Source organism: Gopherus flavomarginatus, chromosome 2 (genome assembly GCF_025201925.1).
Source record: "Gopherus flavomarginatus isolate rGopFla2 chromosome 2, rGopFla2.mat.asm, whole genome shotgun sequence".
In the NCBI taxonomy this organism is placed as follows: domain Eukaryota; kingdom Metazoa; phylum Chordata; order Testudines; family Testudinidae; genus Gopherus; species Gopherus flavomarginatus.
Window position 1 is genome coordinate 231,433,303 of NC_066618.1, and position 21,466 is coordinate 231,454,768.

Genomic DNA, 21,466 nt, shown 5'->3' on the forward strand with positions numbered 1-21,466 from the left:
TGCTGCTGCAGCCCTGGGGTAGTGGCAGCAGGGCTCCAGCGGTGATTTAAAGGGCCCAGGGCTCTGCAGCAGCCACTTGCTGCTACCGTGCTATATGCGAACCCATGTTATATCGGGTCGTGTTATAGTGGGGTAGAGGTGTGTTAATCTTGAACTACAGCAATGTGTGCAATATAGGTGTCCTATCTACTAAACAACATCTTTGCTCTGTTTGTCCACAGGCAGTTATTCTCTGTCCATCAGGGACTATGATCCGCAGCATGGTGATGTTATTAAGCACTATAAAATAAGGAGTCTAGACAATGGAGGATATTACATCTCTCCAAGGATTACATTTTCCACTATCAACGACATGATCAAACATTACCAAAGTAAGTTAACTCAGTCAGTGGCTTGTTTATCAGACATTAGGCATTGTTTTCATTAAAGCAAATACAGGAGCTCCTCACTTAAAGTCGTCAAACAACGTTAAGTTGCTGATCAATATGGGAACATGCTCGTTTAAAGTTGTGAAATGCTCCCTCCTAACGTCTTTGGCAGCTACCTGTTTTGTCCACTGCTTGTAGGAAGAGCAGCCTGTTGCAGCTAGCTGGTGGGGGCTTGGAACCAGGTTGGACCAGCAGCCCCCGTCAGCTCCCCACTCCCTTAAGTTCCCTGTGCAGCAGCTGTCCCTCCTCCCACTGCCATGTGCTGCTCCTTCCCTCTGCCTTGGAGCTGCTCCCATAAACTCCTGCTTGCTGTACGGGACAAGGAGAGAAGAGGGGGGCTAGTGTCAGGGTGTCTCCCTCTCCCCCGATCTCCTGCACTGCGCTTACCCCATCTTCCATAGAGCAGGGGGGACACACGACAGACAGAGGGAGCTTCTAGGCAGTAGCTGCGGGTCTCAGCAAGCTGATTTAATTAACAGGGCAGTGTACTTAAGCCTGGGGTCAGCTAGTTAAAGGCAAAATGCATGTTTTTTCTCTCATACACAGGGGGTGTGTGTCTGTCTGCCCTCTCTCCTTTCCTGCTGCCTTGTAGAGCAGTATGAGAGTTAACCCTTGAGGGCTCAGTCAATTGCTAGTTCATTTAGCAGTAAGGCATTCCCTGGGAAATATCCCACCCTCTGACACCTCCGCCTCAACCAAGCTTCACAATCATCACTGTGTACCAGTATTAAATTGTTTGTTTAAAACTTAGTGTGTGTGTGTGTGTGTGTATAATATAGTTTTTTGTCTGGTGAAAAACATTTCCCTGGAACCTAACCCCCTCATTTACATTAATTCTTATGGGGAAATTGGATTCGCTTAACATCGTTTAGCTTAAAGTCGCATTTTTCAGGAACATAACTACAATGTGAAATGAGGAGTTACTGTGATCAGAATGCTTTCCTTGTTCTATTTCAAGTCTTTCCACATTTTTTGTTAAAAATCCAAGTACTGAGAATTGTAGCAAGATGAATATTAGCCTTGATTCTGACCTCTCATAGGCGTGTGTAAATGAAGAGTAACTCCATACATGTCAATGTCAATGTTACACTAGAGAATAATCAGGCTCAGGGTGAATAAGTGCTGTTTTCATAAGTGTAAGCAGCTATATGTGGACATTACGATATGCTGGAATTCTCAATATTTGTTCTACATAAATGTCTTCCAGTATCGTATCTGGTGATTTATATGAAACAAAATCAACGCTGTAATTTTCTTGTGCCAACAATGACATTTTTTGTGAGTGACTTTGTGATGGGAATGCAAAATTCCCATTGATTTCAAAGGGAGAAGGGATTGGGTCCATAACAAGTAATCTCTTATAAAAATGTTTACAGCTGCTCATTGAGTACAAAAGTGACTTTTCATTGCCTTTGTCATCTTCAGGTCAGGAAAAGGAGATTTGGGGCCCATTCTGTAGCTGAAAAATATACAAGGTTGAGGTTTTCAAAGCCACACTGAAGGTTTAGCCACACAATTTTGATTAATTTTAATTTATGATGTGTGGTAAATCCCCTGCACTGACTGGAAAATCTCAACCCTACTTTATTACATTTATTTTTTCCTTGTAAGCATACAGTGACTGGGGAAGTAATTATTATCTATTTAGTGGGTGGGTGGCTACTGTATAATTTAAGAGCTGCACAGAAATGTAACAAAATACTGGGCTCAATCCTGATTTTTATTGAAGTCCAGTGGCAGCTCTTTCATTATCTAGATTTCACAGGATTGTAGCCAATATATCCTCTAAAGGGAAAAGAGAAAACACATCAGTATCCTTCACAAAATAGCACTTAGCCTAGAAAATACCACGGATGTAGATTACTTGTCTACAGTTTGGCACGATGCCTTTTGGTATGAAACACCTCACAAGCTAACTAGATCACTCTTTCTTAACTGACCGAGCCAAAATGCTGTGTTCCTTAATGTCATCAGACATATGCTACTATATCAAAACCTCTCCCATCTTAAAAGGCAGCATGTCTAGTGGCCTGAACATAGGACTCAAATCAAGAAATTCCTGAGTTCTATCCACAGCTCTGCTATAGACCGTCCTTTGTGAACTTGTGCAAGTTACATAGTTTCAAACTCAGATGCCTAAAATTAGGCACCTTAATAAGTGAGTCTGTGCTTTAGAAATGCTGACTGAAGTCAATGGAAGTGGTATGTACTCAGAACTTCTCCTGATTTGGATCACATACTTTACTAAGCAACAAGATATTTTTTTTTCTTAAGCAGTATTTCCTATTCTGTCTTCATTAACATACTTTCAGCAGTTCGAACATACGTTTTATTTACCGTGGCACTATTTATCTTAGTGCACTGTTGAATTAAAAAAGCAAATCTAATGACAATATGAGCAACAACAGTCTCTTTGCATCTGCAGATCTATGGCATATAATGCAGATCACGCCTGTTATAAATTGGCTCTAGAATGCAAGAACTCCCAAATCCCAGCATGGAAGGTTAAAATTGTATGAAGGTTGTAGTGAAGTTGGTTCAGGGCTGCAGTTGCACATATTTTACTGTAGGGGCATAAATGTAGTGTCATTACAAAATGTAATGGATTTTCTACTTGTTTTTTCTTTGAAAACTAGAGAACTCAGATGGTTTATGCAGAAAGCTGGAAAAAGCATGTGTTAGTCCAAAACCCCAAAAACCTTGGGATAAAGATGCCTGGGAGATTGCACGGGAATCAATTAAATTAGTGAAGAAACTTGGAGCTGGTCAGTTTGGAGAAGTTTGGATGGGTAAGTTTACAAGCCTTTGGTTTGCTTAGTGCTTTGAAAAGGATCTTTAAATATTCAAAATGTCACTGAAATATAAATATATACAGTGAAGTTTCAAGGATCTAGATTCATCCCTGGTGGTGTTACTTAGATTTCATTGGAGTAATATCAGACATGAATTTGGCTCAATATATATATTTGCGATCAACATATTAAGTCCCAGAAAATACCTCTCATGGGCAGTCAAACTCCTTGTAGAATTTTCTCTGATAGCTGTTGTGGGGAGTGAGTTCCCCTATGGAAGAAACTATGCTTTGACTCTCAGAATTTATGGGTTTCACAGGATCTGCCAGAGCCTTCTGTACTGCCTCTTGATCCCCAATGAGTCCCCCTGGTTCCCTGTCAGTGCAACTGTAGGAATTGTGCTGACTGCTTCCCTTGCACATAGAGATCCCTGGAACTCTGCCCTAAAGCCTTACACTGTAGGGCTATGCAGATTATATGTAGCACCCACTGTCAGGCATTTTTTTAAAAGCCATGGTGCAATAGTTTTCCACTATAAGAGCAGTTCTACAGGAGGTTTGCCAGTACAGCTCTAACAGCAATCCCACCTATTAAAGAAACTGCTTCCCCCTCCCCCCCAAGAAAAAAAGAGTGACTTTGCTCATATAGCTTCTACCAAGCTATAAGCTATACCATCAGAATAACTTTTTTATGTTCATATAATTGCATCTACACTGTGGCTGTATAGAAATGTCTGCCAGTATAGAAATGTCTCTCTCTCCCTCCCTCTCTCTCTCACTCACTCTCTCTCTCTCTCTCTCTCTCTCTCTCTCCTAATCAACATTCCTGGCAACAGTTTCTAGTGTAGACCTGTTCTGAGCCTCAGGTTCCGCATGTGTGTTATGCCTTTGTTCTTCTTTCTTCTTCCTCTAAATTCTAGTGTTATTCATAAGTAGGGCCCTGTGTAAATCACTGTTGTTTATATATTTTAGAAAATTGACTACAATGTAAATAGGAAAGTATTGAATTTCACAGAGTTTGCGCTTTGTCAATTTCAAGGAGGGAGTGGATTTTACAAGTATGATTCTATGCAGCGGTGGTGTAGCTGTGTTGGTCCCAGGATATTAGAAAGACAACGTGGGTGAGGTAATAGCTTTTTATTGGGCCATTGGCGCTTGTCTCTCTGACCAGTAGAAGTTGGTCCAATAAAAAGATGATAACTCACCCACCTTGCCACAAGTAACATTAGTCAATTTCAAGGCAGCGCACACAGCACTCCATTCTTCCACACATGGACGCAGCACTGTAAGCTAAAGTAGCTTTTTTTTTTTAGACTTGTTGTAGACATTTGCCTTTTATTTATATAATATAATTAATATAATCACTGTTGGGGAGCATTTTCATGATTTCTGCACCCTCTGTGAAATAATTATTTCAACAGGGCTATATTCATAAGCACCTCCCACTGACTCCAATAGGACTCTCTTAGCTTTACAAACTGCATACCTCAGGATTTGGTCCAACATGTTTTGCTGGATGTCTCTACCTTTACAAAATACTCTCTTAAAATCAAGGTAAAGGTGTTTATTTGAACACTTGAAATACAAAATAAAATGTGTGTTTTAGTGAATAATGTGCAGAGCTTCAGCATCTCTTGATAAAGAGAAGACTGGAAAGTAGCACATAGCAATTGTCATATTGGATCAGAACCAATGGTCTGTTTAGTCCAGTATCCTGTCTCTGGTTTTGGCAAGTATCATCTGCTGTCCAGGAAGTGTAGAAACTCTTCAGTAGGCAGATTTGAGAGTAATCAGCTCCAGTATTGTTTCATCTTTGGTCTCCAAAAGTTAGAATGTCCTGAAGACCCAAAAGTATGAAGTTTACTGTACTATTCCTTCCAAAAAATGTTTAGCATTAATTATGATAATCCTGCTTATTCCTGTTATCCATCTAAATATACAGTTCTTTTTTGTTCTTGGCTTCAATGACTTCCTGTGGCAATGAGTTCCACCGTCTTATTACATGTATGTGAAGAATGTTTACTTTTGTCAATTCTGAATTTTCCACCTTTTAAATTTCACGTTAAAGTATATTCCCTTGCTTTTGTGTTATGAGAACTGAAGTTTCTGATCTACCTTCTCTATGCTGTTCATTATTTGATATACTTATGTCCCTTCTTATTTATTTCCCTTCGGAGGAAAACCAGTCCAGTCTTTCAGTCTCGATGTCCCTAATGCTGCTACTCACCCGTCTCTGAATCTTCCTTCACTTTCATAGGTCATCTTTAAAGAATAAATATTTTAACGTGTTTTTAAATAATAAGATACAGTAGGCAATGCATTTCTAAGCAATGAAAGTATGCCTGAAAGCTAGTCAGGAGGTACAAAGATAGGCTTGAGTGATTTTAGCCACCCAAAATAGCATAACAGTCTCATAGGAACACACTATTTGGAATATTGTTGTTTTGAAATGGTATGTGTGTATATATATATATATATATATATATAAAAGTAAAGATTTAGATCTGTATATTGCTATGGGTGTGGCATCCTTGATAGTCAAACAGAAAGGTCTAATTCAGTGATATATGTAATCTTTGACTATAAAACATACTAGTTGCGCTCTGCTTATATAACTGTATTATATGTTATGACTGAATGCAGCTTTTATGTTCTCTCATGAGAAGAAGCTTGAGAAAGCCTCTAGCTGTGAGGCTCATGTGTGATGCTTACTCACTGGTTAAGACAAGGGTCAGCCATTGTGCAGTTTTTCCTTGTGTAATACACCAGGTCAATAAATATTGTGACTGACACTGAACTGCTATAGAAAAGTCAGCGTGGTATGTTGTCATCTGTAGAAATTGCAGCTAATTTCAGGAAGCTACTAGTTCTGCATACACATGCAAAAAAATTAAAAGGGGGTGTTTCTGGTTCAAGATGTTTCCTCTTGTTTATGTGATGATCTCGACATGGGCTGAACATTTTCCTCTGTGGATTGTTGTTACATTATGTGGGAAATTACTGTACTGTGAAGTTGAGTAGCGTGTTTCCTCTCACTCTCTGCATCTTTTCTGAAGCAAGAGAAGCTGATTTGCATGGTGAGGATCCTTTCTGAACAAGCGTGTTTAATCATAGAACTGAAGACGATATAGCTGGAAAAGACCTGTTAGGTCATCTAGCCCATGCCAGGACAGGATTGTAGTAAGAACCACAGCCTCATTTATTAATAGTCAACTCCTTAACACTTCCCTTAGTTTGGAAATAAGATAGTTATATTACTTCAATGATAAATTAAGTCTGCTTTTATGGAACAAAGATGATTCTTTTAAGCAATACTATGTACCAAGTATAAACCACTATTGATGGCTTGATTTCTGAAGAACTTTCTGTTAGTAGAAGGAATGTAACTAGTTTTATAGTTACAAAAGGGTGGGAGGGAAGAGGAGTGTACGAGAGAGAGAGAGGGAGATCACATCTGCTAGCAGCAGTATAGTTATGGGTCTGTTAGCAACTCTTCATTTTTTTTCAAGAGTTTATAGTTCAGTCGTAAACATTCCTGGAGGGATTGAAGCTTGGTGTAAAGTGCTTCATCTATGATTTCTTTTGGGTTTGAAAGAAGTTGGCTTGACTCATAGGACTAGTCAAAACGCTCAGGGATCTGCCTGTATCTCCTTTTGAATATGTACCTGGAGCAGTGCCCTTTGCTCTTTTTATATGCCTGTGTGGGGAATAGGTAGAACTCTGTTGCTTGTGTGCCATTGGTGCTAACCGCGCCAACGTTCACATGGCTGAGCGGGAGGTGCCATTCCCCTTCCCCACCACAGTGGTTAGGAGATGACGACTGATGTTGAGAGAAGCGTACGCTCTAGGCATTGAAAGGAAGTAGAGGAGTCATTGCTCACTGTGCTCCCGGCCAGTGCCCAAGAAGTATTCTGCCTGTTTCGGCCACTATATAGCCTGAGATGTTCTGTGGTTTCAAGACAATTTTTACTTCTATAACTCAGACTAGGCTTTTAAGATATAATTTTGCAGGCGATTATTGTTTTTGAGCAGGGAATGAAAGGGTATATTTTACAGGTCAAAACAACAAGGAGTCCTTGTGGCACCTTAGAGACTAACACATTTATTTGGGCATAAACTTTCGTGGCTATAACCCACTTCATCAGATGCATGGAGTGAAAAATACAGTAGTAGGTATAAACACACAGCACATGAAAAGATGGGAGTTGCCTTACCAAGCTGGGGGTCAGTGCTAATGAGGCCAATTCAGTTAGGGTGGATGTGGGCCTTTCCAACATTGAGAAGAAGGTGTGAGTATCAACAGAGGAAAAATTATTTTTTGTAGTGACCCAGCCACTCTCAGTATTTATTCAGGCCTAATTTGATGGTGTCGAGTTTGCAAATTAATTCCAGTTCTTCAGTTTCTGGCTGAAGTCTGTTTTTGAAGTTTTTTGTTGAAGAATGACCACTTCTAGGCTTAAGCCACATTAGCACTGACCCCAACTTGGTAAGGCAACTCCCATCTTTTCATGTGCTGTGAATGTTTACCTTCTTACTGTATTTTCCACTCCATGCCTCTGATGAAGTGGGTTATAGCCCACGAAAGCTTATGCCCAAATAAATTTGTTAGTCTCTAAGGTGCCACAAGGACTCCTCGTTGTTTTTACTGATACAGACTAACATAGCTAACACTCTGAAGTCTTGTACAGGTTAGTTCACTAGTCTTTCATCTCTGGTTTTCAAGCTCTGTAATGAAAATCCCTTTGGCTTATAATGGATATCACAAATCCATATCACAGTTTGCTATGACTGAATGTGTGCAAAAGTCTAGTGGAAGTTTGGGCAACCAAGCCCTTGCTCCAGCCAAAATGATCATTCTCTGGGCCATATTTAGTCCTGAAGTAAACATGTACTGCTCCACTAACTTCAGTGCGATTGCATTCTCGCATGTAGAGATGTCTGTGGCCCTCTTATGTAACTGGACTGGCAAATTCCCCATGCCTACCTGTCATTTTGAGCTCCACATTTCATTTTAAAAGCATTAACTGTATGCTGAGTTACTACTTTCCACCATACAACTGACCAAGATTTTTAGAGTGTTGCGTTAGTGCATTTGTGCAGCAGTTGCATTGACATGATAGATCTAAACAGCACTATAGAACAGTGTGTCCATGTTTTATGCATTATTGTCCCCAGGTATTTACCGACATGAATCATAATATACTCTGGCATTAATAATTGAATGAAAGAGTTCTCAGCCAGGCCAAGAGAAAAGATAACATAAAAAGAGTCCTAATAGTTTACTTTATTAATGAGACACATTGTTCTTGCATCTCTGGTGTAAAGGATTCTTGGGTTTGAGGTAGTCTGGATGAGAATGTCTGTCTGTAATATTGCACTCTTTTTAGTATTTTTTATACAACTATTAAAGAAGGGAATGGAAAATTTATTACTGGTAATTTCCTTTCTACTAGTAGTATTTCCCGCAATCCTGGACATCTGGGTTGCTCTCCTCTCTCTGAAGCTCGTGGAGGCAGATCAGTGTTTTGACACCACACACTCTGGCCATGCTCATTTGTTCCTGCTTGCTATTGTATGAGTTATTCCCAAACTGTAAAATATGTATATCATTATTAATTAATTTCCAGAGATAATGAAATAACTATGTATACTAGACCAAGGAAGATGGTCATATGGTAATGAGTCCACTTACATCTGACCCTTGCCTGTATAAGCCATCCAGAGTGAGTGAAAGATGCTGCTAGCAGAAAGGAAAGGATCAGTAAGCAAGTTACCATTCTGTAATCCAGTGTCTCCACTGTTTCTGGACATCTGGGAAATAGCAAGCAGTGAACAGATGTAGAAACGGTTATGAACCAAAAATCTCGTAGGAAAGCAGTACCCACCTTTATCTGTGCTTGCTCAAGAGTGTCTAATGTTTCTGGGCCATCACCTGCAGCATGTTTCCACCAAAAAAGATTTCTGCAGAAGTTAGAAGATCCACCTTGTAAACCTTGCCTAATGAAGGTGCTAGCTATAGACCAAGTGGTTGCTTTGCAGCTTTCCAAAGTGGACGCAGTTGCTCATTCCGCTCTGGTGATTAAGTATGTCATCAGGTGCACCTTGATTTCTTATGGGACAGGAACCTCTGATTTTAGGCTTCCACAATACATAGTCTAATCCACCTAGCAATGGAAGACTTGCTCTGAGTCCCTGGCATTTTGGGTAGAAGGACATAAATAGGGAGCCGATCTTCTCATGGATTCTGTATGCTTGAGAGATTTTCAACACTCTTTTGATATCTAAGGTGTCCCACATCTTTTCAGTTGGATGTTGTGGTTTTGGACAGAATGAAGAATGCACAACCTCTTAGGAAGTGTGGGAGGAGGAACTTACAGTAGGAAGAAAAAATTCTGGTGTGCTGAACACCACCTTCTCCTCTTGGAGCATGAGGTAAGGCTCCTGTACAGATAAGGCTGCCAGCTCCAACACTCACCTGGGGGACATGCCAGCTACTAAGAAACTAAACTTAATGGTTAAATAAAAGGCTGACTCTGAAGTCAGAGGCTCAAAGGGATGACTAGTCAGGGTCCTCAAAGTTGGAGGAAGGTCCCATTTCAGAAAGAGAGGCCTGACCACTTGTCTGGTTAATTATACTGCTCAAAGGAATGGAATTATCTGTGGATTGTCTGCCTGGGAGCCCAAGGATCCTGCAGATAGCATGCTACTAAGGGCAGATACCTGACATACATTTAGTGCTGGGCTGAAGGCCTCTCTGTCTATGCCTTCTTGAAGAAAGTCCAGAATGGTTGAAATCCTGGATTTCTGGGATTTGCATTGTGCTCTTTGGCACCAGTGGTTGAATCTGGACCAGAAATAAGAGTATGCTCTTAACGTCAGTACTCTTCTAGACAAAAGCAATATCTTAATAACTATGGAGGACAGACTGAATCCTTCTAGTGCTTCCCTCTGGGCACCCAGGCTGTTAGTTGATGCCATTTTGGTTGTGGGTGAAAGAGATGATCTTTGTGAGAGGATGTCTGGTCTCCATGGACACTGGAGTGGGGGCTCCAGGGTCATCTCTGTCAGATCTGAGAACCAAGGACTCCTTGGCCAATGAGGTGTTATCAGTAGTAGAAAAGATGAAAACACTTAAGGTAGGCTCTGTGGCCAACTATGCAATAAGATATCTGTTTCCATGGATCTGGGGGTCTGCCTTCATCGTGAAGTATGTTGGCCATTTTGTATTCGTACAATTTGGAAACAGGTTAATTGAAGGGGGGCCAAATGTCTGAAGGATGAAATAAAAAACCTCTTGATTCAGGTACCACTCAGAGTTGTTGACTCTGACCTGAATCAGTGGCCCTGTGCACTGCTGACTGTGATGGGGCTCTGATCAGGATGTTGCCCAGGAAAGGGTGCAGATGAATCCCCAGCAGTCTGAATTTGGCTATTACCACCTGCAACCTCTTTGTGTAAACCTGGGTGGGAGGACAGGGGCAGGCTGAATGGGAGTGCTGGGAATCGATGATGTTTCCTGCCATAGATGAACCTCAAAAGTCTGCAGTGGCATGGTCTGATGGGGATGTAGAGATTGCACCTGCTGTATCTACTGAAGTCAAGAAGTCGCCGTGGAGCATGGATGACACCACAGATGCCAGGATCTACAACCAAAACTTTATTGTCTTCATCCACTTGTGGAGTCTTTTGAGGTTGGGAATGGCTCTCATACTCACTGTGTGCTTCTGTACAAAGAAGACAATGGAGTAGAGCCCAGAGAATCTTTATTCTGAGAGAACACTCTATCACTCCCACATCCAGAAGATATTTTGTTCTGTATCAGTCTGTGTGATTTTTGGCATTGTAGGAGCTGGGTGACTGGAAGAAGATCAGATGGGATGAAGTCCACAGCTCAAGGAAGTATCCCCTGGCTCATTGTTTTCCTGACCCACTTGTCTGTGGTCAGTGGAAACCCTTTCATGAGGAAATGGGAAATCCTGCTCGCTAGCTCCAACTCAGGGTAGACGCCTATGCGATCTTTATCAATAAGTGGATTTTGGGGGGTGGGGCTGAGGTCCCTCTGGACTTCCCTCAGACCTCAGCTCTACTGTTTTTCCTCAGAGAATCTGTTGCCTCAGTGCTGGTACTTCTGTAAATATGAGGAGAGAAAGCAGCACCTGTCTGTGAAGGCCGATCTGTATTCTCTCCTCAGGGCCTTTAGTGAAGAAGAGAGAGACTGTTTTGCCACACTGCAGGGCTGCCCAGAGAATTCAGGGGGCCTGGGGTCTTCGACGGCGGGGGGGCCCCGCCGCTGAATTGCCACCGAAGACCTGGAGCAGAAGAAGCTCTGAGAGTCCAGGCCCTGTGAGAGTTTTCTGGGGCTCCCAGAACAAGTGAAGGACCCCGCTCCAGGGTCCCGAAAAACTCTCGTGGAGGCGGGGCCTGGGGCAAATTGCCCCACTTGCCCCTCCCTGGGCGGCCCTGCTACACTGCCAGCCTCCATCTTTTCTCCAGAAAAGGACAGAGCCTGTGAATTTGGCTGAGAACAGGACGTGTTTAGAGTGAGTATTCACCTTCCAGGGTCAGAGCCATAGGTGGTGCCTGGATACTGAGCTGGAAGCTATGGCTCAGGTTGAGAATCTCATTGCATCCATTGAAGCATCAGCTACAAATGCGATTGCTAGGGAGCCTTTTTTTTTTTAAGTGGAGCTGGATTGCAGGGGAGAGGACATCCATGTTCTTGGGCAGGAGGGAGGCTGATTAGAAGCCCTATTTTTTCCCTCAGGGTGCACAGAACCCACTTTAAGATGTGGCAGGGTAGGGGAGACAGGTGGTTGCACAAGTCTGTCCTCTTTGTTCTGCAGGGATTCCCTGGGAGTTACCTGACTCGAGTGGTCAGGGTTCTCTTTGCTTTTGGAGCCTCTTCCTCCTCCACACTGGAGTTTTTGGTCCTTTTTTCCCCAGTGGGAATTGCCACATTGGTGGGTCGCAGACCTCTGCCTGTCTGACTTGCAGCCCCAGGATCTAACACAGTTAGGCACTGACAACTGGGTGCAGGTTGGGCACAACTCACCCTCTGCTGAGCCTGGGAAGGCTGCCTCCCATGTAGAGAGAACTGGTTGCATTTGACCCAATGCTTTCTTGGCCACTCCGGCATGCCTGTAAGGGGCAGAGCCAGCAGGGAAATGCTACAGCAGAGGCTTCAATCCCTGAGGGGTTAACCAATCCTGGGAAGAGGAGGAAGGCTGAGAAGGAAGAACACTGCTCCCCACTGCCCAAAAAATGGGCAGAAAATTTAAAGCAGATGGAGTAAGGGCAGGAGCAAAAGGAATCACTGCTGTCGGCTGCCGTGGAGGCAAAGAATCTGGCCTCAAGCAGAAGTTGAGGGGGCATGGCTATACATCAAAACAGTGTTCCAGCTCTGTGTGCTGCTGAGAGGAGAGCAGCCCAGGCATTCAGAATTGTGGGAAATACTGGGATGCAGAAAATAAGCTGAGCCACAACAATATCAGCAAACCTTGTTGGCACATCTGACAAAGCAGTATATAATTTCCAGTTTTACATGCACAGATTTGGGATTTTGCAAGCACCAATGGACATGTTTGCAAATATCACAGGTGCATTTTTACAATTTACACACATGCTGAAAATTTATCACACAGGATCTGACTTAAACTTTAAAAAGGAAGAAAGTTTGGAGTTAAAGCAGGAACTTCATTTATCCATCTCCTTTATATCTATTTACTGAAAGTAGCTAAAAAGAGTGGGTGATCACTCATATCCTATAGATCCCAATAGCAGGACACCCTGGGGTGTGTGGTAGACCTTGAGCCAGGTAAACTTCAGTCAGTGAAGACAGTGGAGGAGGGCACAGGGTAGCAGAACGTCTGCTGGGAGTGGAGGAGAGGAGGCTTTTCCGGCTGGGGAGGAAGTGGCATCACTAAGCTAATTCCCATTACAACCTCTGCCAGAGGAATTCCTTTGCAGCCTCTGCTGAACTTTAAATCTGCTGTCACCTGGGGCAGGCCCTAAGGAAAGGCAAAAATGGAAATGCCACCTACCCACCCTCACTGTGTACACATAAAGGTTTATGCAAATTCAGGTGGCTTGTGCAGATAGAGCACAGCTGCCGAGCAGCCAAAACTTTTATGTAAATGGTAGAACCAGGAAATTATTATTATTTACTCTTTGTACTGCATTAGTGCCTAGCAACTCTAGTCATGGACCAGGCATTGTGCTAGGCATTGTGAAAACACAGAACAAATAGACAGTCTCTGCTCAGCTTGATATCACTGGCTTGTACAGACCCAAACCTGAAGTCTCTGTGTAATCCACCATTCAGTGTGTATTATGTGTCTCATTATGTGTCAGCTACATAGATAAAGGGGGCTGTCAAGCTGTCTTGCAGTGATTCAAGAGCCTGAGTACCAGCCTCAGGGCAGACTCTTAGGAAGCAGGGCACAACCCCAAATTGGTTGTGAGTTCTATACTTAGATTTCACCAACCAATTATCAAGTGCATAAATGTCAATATTACCTTACAATATGGGATACAGCTGCTATAAGAGAGATTACTGCATGCAACAACTCACCAGCTTTTAATATAGGCTAAACACAATCTGATAATTCTAATACCTATTTAATAATACTAACACATAGGTGAGCCAGACTGATCCCAGCTGTGTACCTGTCAGTGTTCAGCTGAGACATGGGGATCTTGGCATGAGCTGGCACCTAGTCTGCCAGCCTCACATGGGCCTGCTGCAGCAGCCAGCTAGGTGACATAGTCCTTTAGCTCAAATCCTAAAGACTTATGCTCTTAACTTGGAGGGACCTGATTCAATCCTCAGCAATGACCAAGCTGATGGTCATTGCACTTAGGGAAAAATCCCTTCAGGATTCAAGTTGCGGGGGGGGGGGGGCGGTGTTCATGCGTTGTACACTCCTTGGACTTGAAAGGAGTTTTGCCTGAGTAAGGGGTACATGATTGGATCCAAGCACATTCTGAAGTAGTTAGGAACATGAAATCTGGTTGTTGCAACACTTCTCTTTCATCTGGTTTTCTCAGCTCTGTTTGACGAAACAAGTGATTTTTCTCTCCAAATTTAACAGAGGGCTATAGAGGACCTACTGGACAAATAACTGGTGTTGCCTCTTTATTGACTTGGTCAGGCTTTCATTTAATCTGTCACCACAATAGGATTATGCTAAAACAGACTTTATTTATTCAGGGAGGTGCTCAAGTCAAAGAACCATAGAAATGTAGGACCAGAAGGGATCTCTAGAGGCACCAAGACAGGACCAAATGTATCTAAACCATCCCTGCCAGGTGCTTCTCTAACCTGTTCTTAAAATCCTCCAATGATGGGGATTCTTCAATCTCCTTTTGAAGCCTGTTCCAGTGTTGAACTACCCTTATAATTAGAAAGCTTTTCACACTATCTTTCCTAAATCTTCCTTGCTGCAGATTAAGATCATTACTTCTTGTCCTGCCTTCGGTAGACATGGAGAGCAATTGATCACCACCCTATTATAACAGCCCTTAATGTATTTGAAGGCTGTTATCCAATTCCCCTCCCAGCCCCCCCGTCTTCTTTTCTCAAGGCTAAACACTGCCCACTTTTTTAAACCTTTCCTCATAGTTCAGGTTTTCTAAACCTTTTGTTGGTTTTGTAGCTGTCTTCTGGACTCCTTCCAGTTTGTCCACATCTTTCCTAAAGTGCGGTGCCCAGAACTGGACAGAGTAGCGGACTCCACCACAGCTGAGTAGAGTGGGACAATTACCAACTATGTTTTACCTACAACACTCCTGCTGAGATTAACCTTTTTTCTTGCAACTGCATCACATTGTTGACTTGTAATTGATCTGGGATCCACTATAACCCCCAGATCCTTTTAGCAGTATTACTGCTTGCCCAGTTATTTTCCATTTTGTAATCATGCATTTGATTTTTTTTTTCTTCCTAAGTGTAGTACTTTGAACTTATCTTTATTGGATTTCATCTTGTTGATTTCAGATCAGTTCTCCATTTTGTCATAAATGTTTTGAATCCTAATCCTATCATCCAAAGCGATTCCCATGTTTGTTTCAATATAGCAGAAATTGTGAAAATGCAGCATTATCCTTTTTAGCTGAGAAGAATATTTGACCAATTTTCCTAAAGATAGGATCCATGTGCCTGCACATCTAATTGAAGAATTTGACCCTTAATTACATTAACAGGTCATCTTGAAGTGCTTGTTTCATGTTTTTTGGCTGCTGTACAAGAGACATTCTTTCTTGTAATCTCAGCTGAACATTTTTATACAATGTGACAGGCCTTAAGACTGCTTTCAGAGTTCCTTCTTTGTTCTCTGGAGCAGAGAGGAGCGCCGATGTGGTGGTTAGGGCATTAGCTTAAGACTTTGGAGATGTCGGTTCTATTCCTTGCTCTCCCACAAACTTCCTTTGTGCCCTATTGCAAGTAAACTTAGCTCTCTGTGCCTTCACAGGAGTGCTGTGAGGACATAGGCCATGTCTACATCTAAAATTTTGCAGCGCTGGTTGTTACAGCTGTATTAGTACAGCTGTATAGGGCCAGCGCTGCAGAGTGGCCACACTTACAGCAACCAGCGCTGCAAGTGGTGTTAGATGTGGCCACACTGCAGCGCTGTTGGGCGGCTTCAAGGGGGGTTCGGGGAACACGAGAGCAAACCGGGAAAGGAGACCAGCTTCGCCGCGGTTTGCTCTCGCGTTCCCCGAACCACCCTGCAAACCGCAGGGAAGGAGACCTGCTTGTTCGGGGAACGCGAGAGCAAACCGCGGCGAAGCTGGTCTCCTTTCCCGGTTTGCTCTCGCGTTCCCCGAACCACCCTGCAAACCGCAGGGAAGGAGACCTGCTTGCTCGGGGGTTCGGGGAACGAGAGAGCAAACCGGGAAAGGAGACCAGCTTCGCCGCGGTTTGCTCTCGCGTTCCCCGAACCACCCTGCAAATCGCAGGGAAGGAGACCTGCTTGTTCGGGGGTTCGGGGAACGCGAGAGCAAACCGGGGAAGGAGACCAGCTTCGCCGCGGTTTGCTCTCGCGTTCCCCGAACCACCCTGCAAACCTCAGGGAAGGAGACCTGCTTGCTCGGGGTTCGGGGAACGCGAGAGCAAGCCGGGGAAGGAGACCAGCTTCGCCGCGGTTTGCTCTCGCGTTCCCCGAACCACCCTGCAAACCTCAGGGAAGGAGACCTGCTTGCTCGGGGTTCGGGGAACGCGAGAGCAAGCCGGGGAAGGAGACCAGCTTGATTACCAGAGGCTTCCTCAGGTATGCTGGGATACCTGCTTATTCCACGGAGGTCAAGAAAAGCGCTGGTAAGTGTCTATACTTGATTACCAGCGCTGGATCACCAGCGCTGGATCCTCTACACCCGAGACAAAACGGGAGTACGGCCAGCGCTGCAAACAGGGAGTTGCAGCGCTGGTGGTGCCCTGCAGATGTGTACACCTCCTAAGTTGCAGCGCTGTAACTCCCTCACCAGCGCTGCAACTTTCTGATGTAGACAAGCCCAAATACACATTAGAATGTGAGATGCTCAAACGCTACCATGATGTAAGTACCTCAGATAGATAGATAGATAGATAGACTAAGGAACCCTGACTAAACACACACCCTGGAATAAGCTGAGCTTTCCTAGATGATTAAGACGCTGAATGTTAGAAACTAAACAAAAGTCTAAATAGGAGAAAATATCGTTCAATATAGATTACCTGTTGTCAAGTCCCCTAATGAAAATAAGCTTCCACCTTGTGGTGGAATAGTCAAAAAATTGTTCAAGTGTTTGTCAGGAACAAGGATTTGTCTCTGGGGCATTGAAGGGAAAATATCTACTGACTTCAGTGGAAGCAGAATAAGAGAGAGCCTTTTATACGTGCAACTACAGATCGCAGTCATATATATGAAACCAGAGCCTGTTGTAAAATGAATACACAGCATGATGACAGTCTTTATTAGTGTATAGTATAGTGCTGGTTTTAAGTTTACAGTCTGAAATACTTGGGATTTTAATGAAGTCACATACCCTCAATACATAGAAATAAATATTTTTATTGAATCCCTGCACTAGAATTTGGCATTCGCACCTCAAGTGACACAAAGAACTAGCAGAGATTAATGAAGCAGGGCGACCTTTACTTTTAGTACAAATTTGGGCCCCTTAAAATAGAATGGATGAAATTCTGGCTCCTTTGAAGTAAATGAAGAAGCTGCCATTGATTTCAGTTGGGTGAAAAATTTATCCATATTCTCAGTGATATTTTGTTCCTTCCTCTTGCCCTTCCAAATGATGGACATTCTGGAGTAAGATTTCTGCTTTAGGCACACACAGTTGGACAGGCAGATTTGCGGGCACACCAGTTGAATATCTTTGCCTGCCCATGGCTTTGCAATTTGTGCACAAATATTAGAGGTTTGCAGTCATAAGCGAGGCATGTACTTCAGTGTAAGTACTTAGCTGCCCATCTAACTTTACAAATCGGGGTTCCTAAGGGTTTTTTTAATTAATTATTCTGTGTACTAATAATTTGTACTTTCAGAGCAAATGAAAGTCTCATGTTACTATCCACACATGCTATGTAATGAGATTACTGCTTTATCTCATACTGAAAATGTTAAATGAAATGAAAACTTAAAAAAAAAAATTGTAGGACCCAATTGAGAAGGAATACATAAAATGGTGTCAGATCTCCGTAGATTAATTTTGCCCCTCTTACACTCAGATTCTCCTAGATTTACTTACACATTCCCCACATGTAGAGAGTCTAAGGAGTGTTAACTTATATAAGAAGGAACAGTTAAAGATGTAAGGTGAAGTAGCCCCCAGCTTCTTTAACATTCACTTTCTTCTCGCTTGTCACTGTGCAAAACAGACTCAGGGCTTGTCTACACAGTGAGTTAGTGTGCTGCAAACCAGAGTGTGAATCAACAGCACACCACTTTGCTGCACACTAACCTGCCACATAAACGTCACAACAGTGCATTAAAAGTCCTGAAGTATGGCTTAGTGTGTAAAGCACAGAGTTAGTACAAGGGATTCACATACTGGCTTTCCATGAACTAACTCACCATGTAGACAAACTCTGATTTACAGTCACACTACTAATGCGTAAAGGAGTTTAAGTCGAGATTAAGGAGTTGCTGACTTTCAGGTAGACCCACAAACTGTGTTGAAATTGTACAAATTGTTGTTGGGTAGAGAAATGTAGCTGGTGTGTTGAGTTATGAAAGTTTACCTCTTCCTGTACATATTTTTTTCAGTGTTGAAATACATAGATTGCAGCACAAAGAGATGAGGTCTGGTTTTATTAGTGTACTTGTGTTAAGAATGGCATGTTTAGGAGGATACTTTATTTATATCACTTCAGTAAAAATTAAATAACACAGGCTTTTAAAGATTGCTACACCTGAATAAAATACTACTTTATCACTAAAGTTTGTGTATTAAGAATATTATCGATTGATTCCATCAGAAAATATTCCTTTATCTTCTGTATCCATGTACTAATCTTTGTACATTGATATATGGGTAATTAGCATATTTTACGAAATCTCAGCACATACAGTTCAATACATCATATATTTATTTTATACCAAATTATTTCTCCAATTGATGCTGTTTGTACATTTTTAATGTAGTATAAAGGGCGACACTGATAGTGAGTTAAGGCAAAGCTCTATCTGGCCTTAATATAGGTTTGCAGGGAGGTGTGTTAGGACTTTCCCTTTATTCTTGAGCACTAACATACTTTTAAAGCAATTAAGGAAAGCAAAACACTCACCCCCACCTCTTGGGCAAAAGATCACCTGACAAGCAATAATAAGGTCTTAAACCTTCACCTGAGTGCTACAGTGTTGCACTCCTGGTACATAATTTAAATAATGTATTAGGTTACACTGAAGGTTCTATTTCTGAATTGTTTATAAGGGGTTAATAAATGATAAATATTATAAACATGTTACAGGTATGAGTAGTCTTCTTATAGGGACATAAGTTAAAGATGCGATTAGAAAGTTCTAAGCAAGCTAGTGACTTGCTGAATTCTAGACAGACATTCAGTAAACTATCTATTGACCCTTTATTTACCTTTTATGAACTATTTATAAATGAAACCTTACTATAGAGAGTGGTCGTTTATTTTTAATTTGAGTTTTCAGGTAAATGACTTACACAAATAGAACATTGCGCATTAACAGACCCTCTTTCCATACATTGATATGTTTTATTGCAAAATATGGTGTGATTATAGTACAAGTAATTTAATTGTGCTGTGTCTGGACACTTCTCACCAGGTTTATACCATTCATGAAGTCCAGCCTGGTTTCTGACCTCTCCTAACAGTCAGTGCACTGTGCTGAATGAGTTCTGTGCCATAACAATCCCTTCCTTTTTAGGTTACTATAATAATAGTACAAAAGTGGCTGTGAAGACTCTGAAGCCTGGAACGATGTCTGTGCAAGCATTCATGGAGGAAGCCAACCTCATGAAAACACTTCAGCATGACAAGTTAGTGAGGCTGTATGCTGTAGTCAGCAAAGAGGAACCTATCTATATTATAACAGAATTCATGGCAAAAGGTGAGAGTTGTTGGACTCTGTGAGCACATCTTAATTAAATGTCAAATCAACCCCTAGTAACAAAAAAGAGGAGAAATAATTGTGTTCATTTTACTTTTTTGTAGTTTTTATATTAAATGATCAAGTGTCTAGCTTAAGAGAGTACAAGAGTTTTCATTTTATGCTTATGTTGTGTTTTAAGATGCATCCTTTTAGAAATCTCTCAAGCACTCTAAAAATAGTTTAACAAATAATAAACATATCACTTATAATATCTTGATGACTTTGCATAATGAATCCAATAGTCATGTTTTCTGCCAAAGCAGGTGAATGCTTTGAACCATATGCTGCTCTCCTGCAGTTAAATTCATGAACAGTCCTGTTGATGGGCGCTGCAGGAAGGAATACTATACCATGCTTTTTGAATAATTACTACACAGTGCTAGTTAGAGCTGCAGAATCAAGTCCTGTGTAAATAGATATTTTAGTTGTGTTTTACTACCAAAGGGCTCGGCTTCCCTTGAGTTAGACATGCTTTTTGTGACTTTTTAAAATTTTGCCATTGATAACTAGGTTGATAATTGTGGGTGATTCCCTGAGGGCAACTTTGCTGATATTCCTTAGAACGGGAAAAAATCAGTCACTTAAACAATGATGAACTCAGGAGAAGCTTGACCTTTTAGTTTTGCACCACAGAAAGCTGCATAGCTGATTAACTCAGATATTGGATCAGCATTGTTGTTATAGAATATAAAGAACCGTTTGACTAATTGTGGCCAACTTAAAAATATGATAAAACATAACATAGACCACTAAAGCTCAACCATGCAGAAGGTAGTGAGGCTGGCTATAGACTTGCTACTTGTGAACTGTGCTGACTTATTCTTTCTGCACTGAAACAGGCAGTCTGCTGGATTTTCTGAAGAGTGATGAAGGAAGTAAATTACTGCTTCCAAAGCTAATTGACTTCTCAGCTCAGGTAAATGATTATAATATAAAGAACACTAAGGCCTTAGCTACACTGGAGAGTTACAGCGCTGGTAGTGGCTTTACAGCGCTGAAACTTACTCCCCATCCACACTGGCAAGGCACATACAGCACTGTATCTCCCTGGCTACAGTGCTGGTTGTACTCCACATGGACGAGAGGAATAAAGAGAACAGCGCTGGTGCTGCAGTGCCGGAGTGCCAGTGTAAACAGTGATTAATCTTACTACACTGTAACTGACCTCCGGAATTTTCCCATAATGCTTTTAACTAAAGAACTCTCATTGTTTTGTTATGATGCCTCTCTTTGTTTTGTTGTGAACTCAGGGCTCCCGAAGCTGCTTACCTAAAAAACAAACATAGCAATTGTTTGCTCGAGCAGAGGCAGGCAGGGAATGTCCACAGCTAGTGTTTGCTTGAGGAGAGAAACAGCACGGCGGGGGCAGGAGGAGGGAGTCGTAGGAGCAGCTGCTTATCTGGGCTGAAGGCTATTTGCATTTAAGAGTGAATGAGAGAGGGGTGGGGGAAGTGGTGGGAATTCGCAAGGCAGCTACTGACACAGTGTCGGCTCCAAAAATCCACTCTCTCTCTCTCTCTCCCCCATGCTCCCTGTCACACTCCACCCCACCAGCTTCTTTTGAAAAGCATGTCGCAGCCACTTGAACGCTAGGATAGCTGCCCATAATGCACCACTCCCAACACCACTGC

The 21,466-nt window shown here is 42.2% G+C and overlaps 1 protein-coding gene across 4 annotated transcripts in view; it reads left to right on the forward strand.

The window, feature by feature from the left end:
* LYN (LYN proto-oncogene, Src family tyrosine kinase) overlaps nt 1–21,466 on the forward strand; it is a 94,265-nt gene that overhangs the window by 44,119 nt on the left and 28,680 nt on the right. For all 4 annotated transcript variants that reach the window (XM_050938887.1, XM_050938890.1, XM_050938888.1 and 1 more), the window contains exons 7-10: nt 222–371; nt 3,065–3,217; nt 19,611–19,793; nt 20,675–20,751. In XM_050938887.1, coding sequence (XP_050794844.1) covers nt 222–371; nt 3,065–3,217; nt 19,611–19,793; nt 20,675–20,751 — 563 coding nt within the window. The remainder of the gene's footprint in view (nt 1–221; nt 372–3,064; nt 3,218–19,610; nt 19,794–20,674; nt 20,752–21,466) is intronic.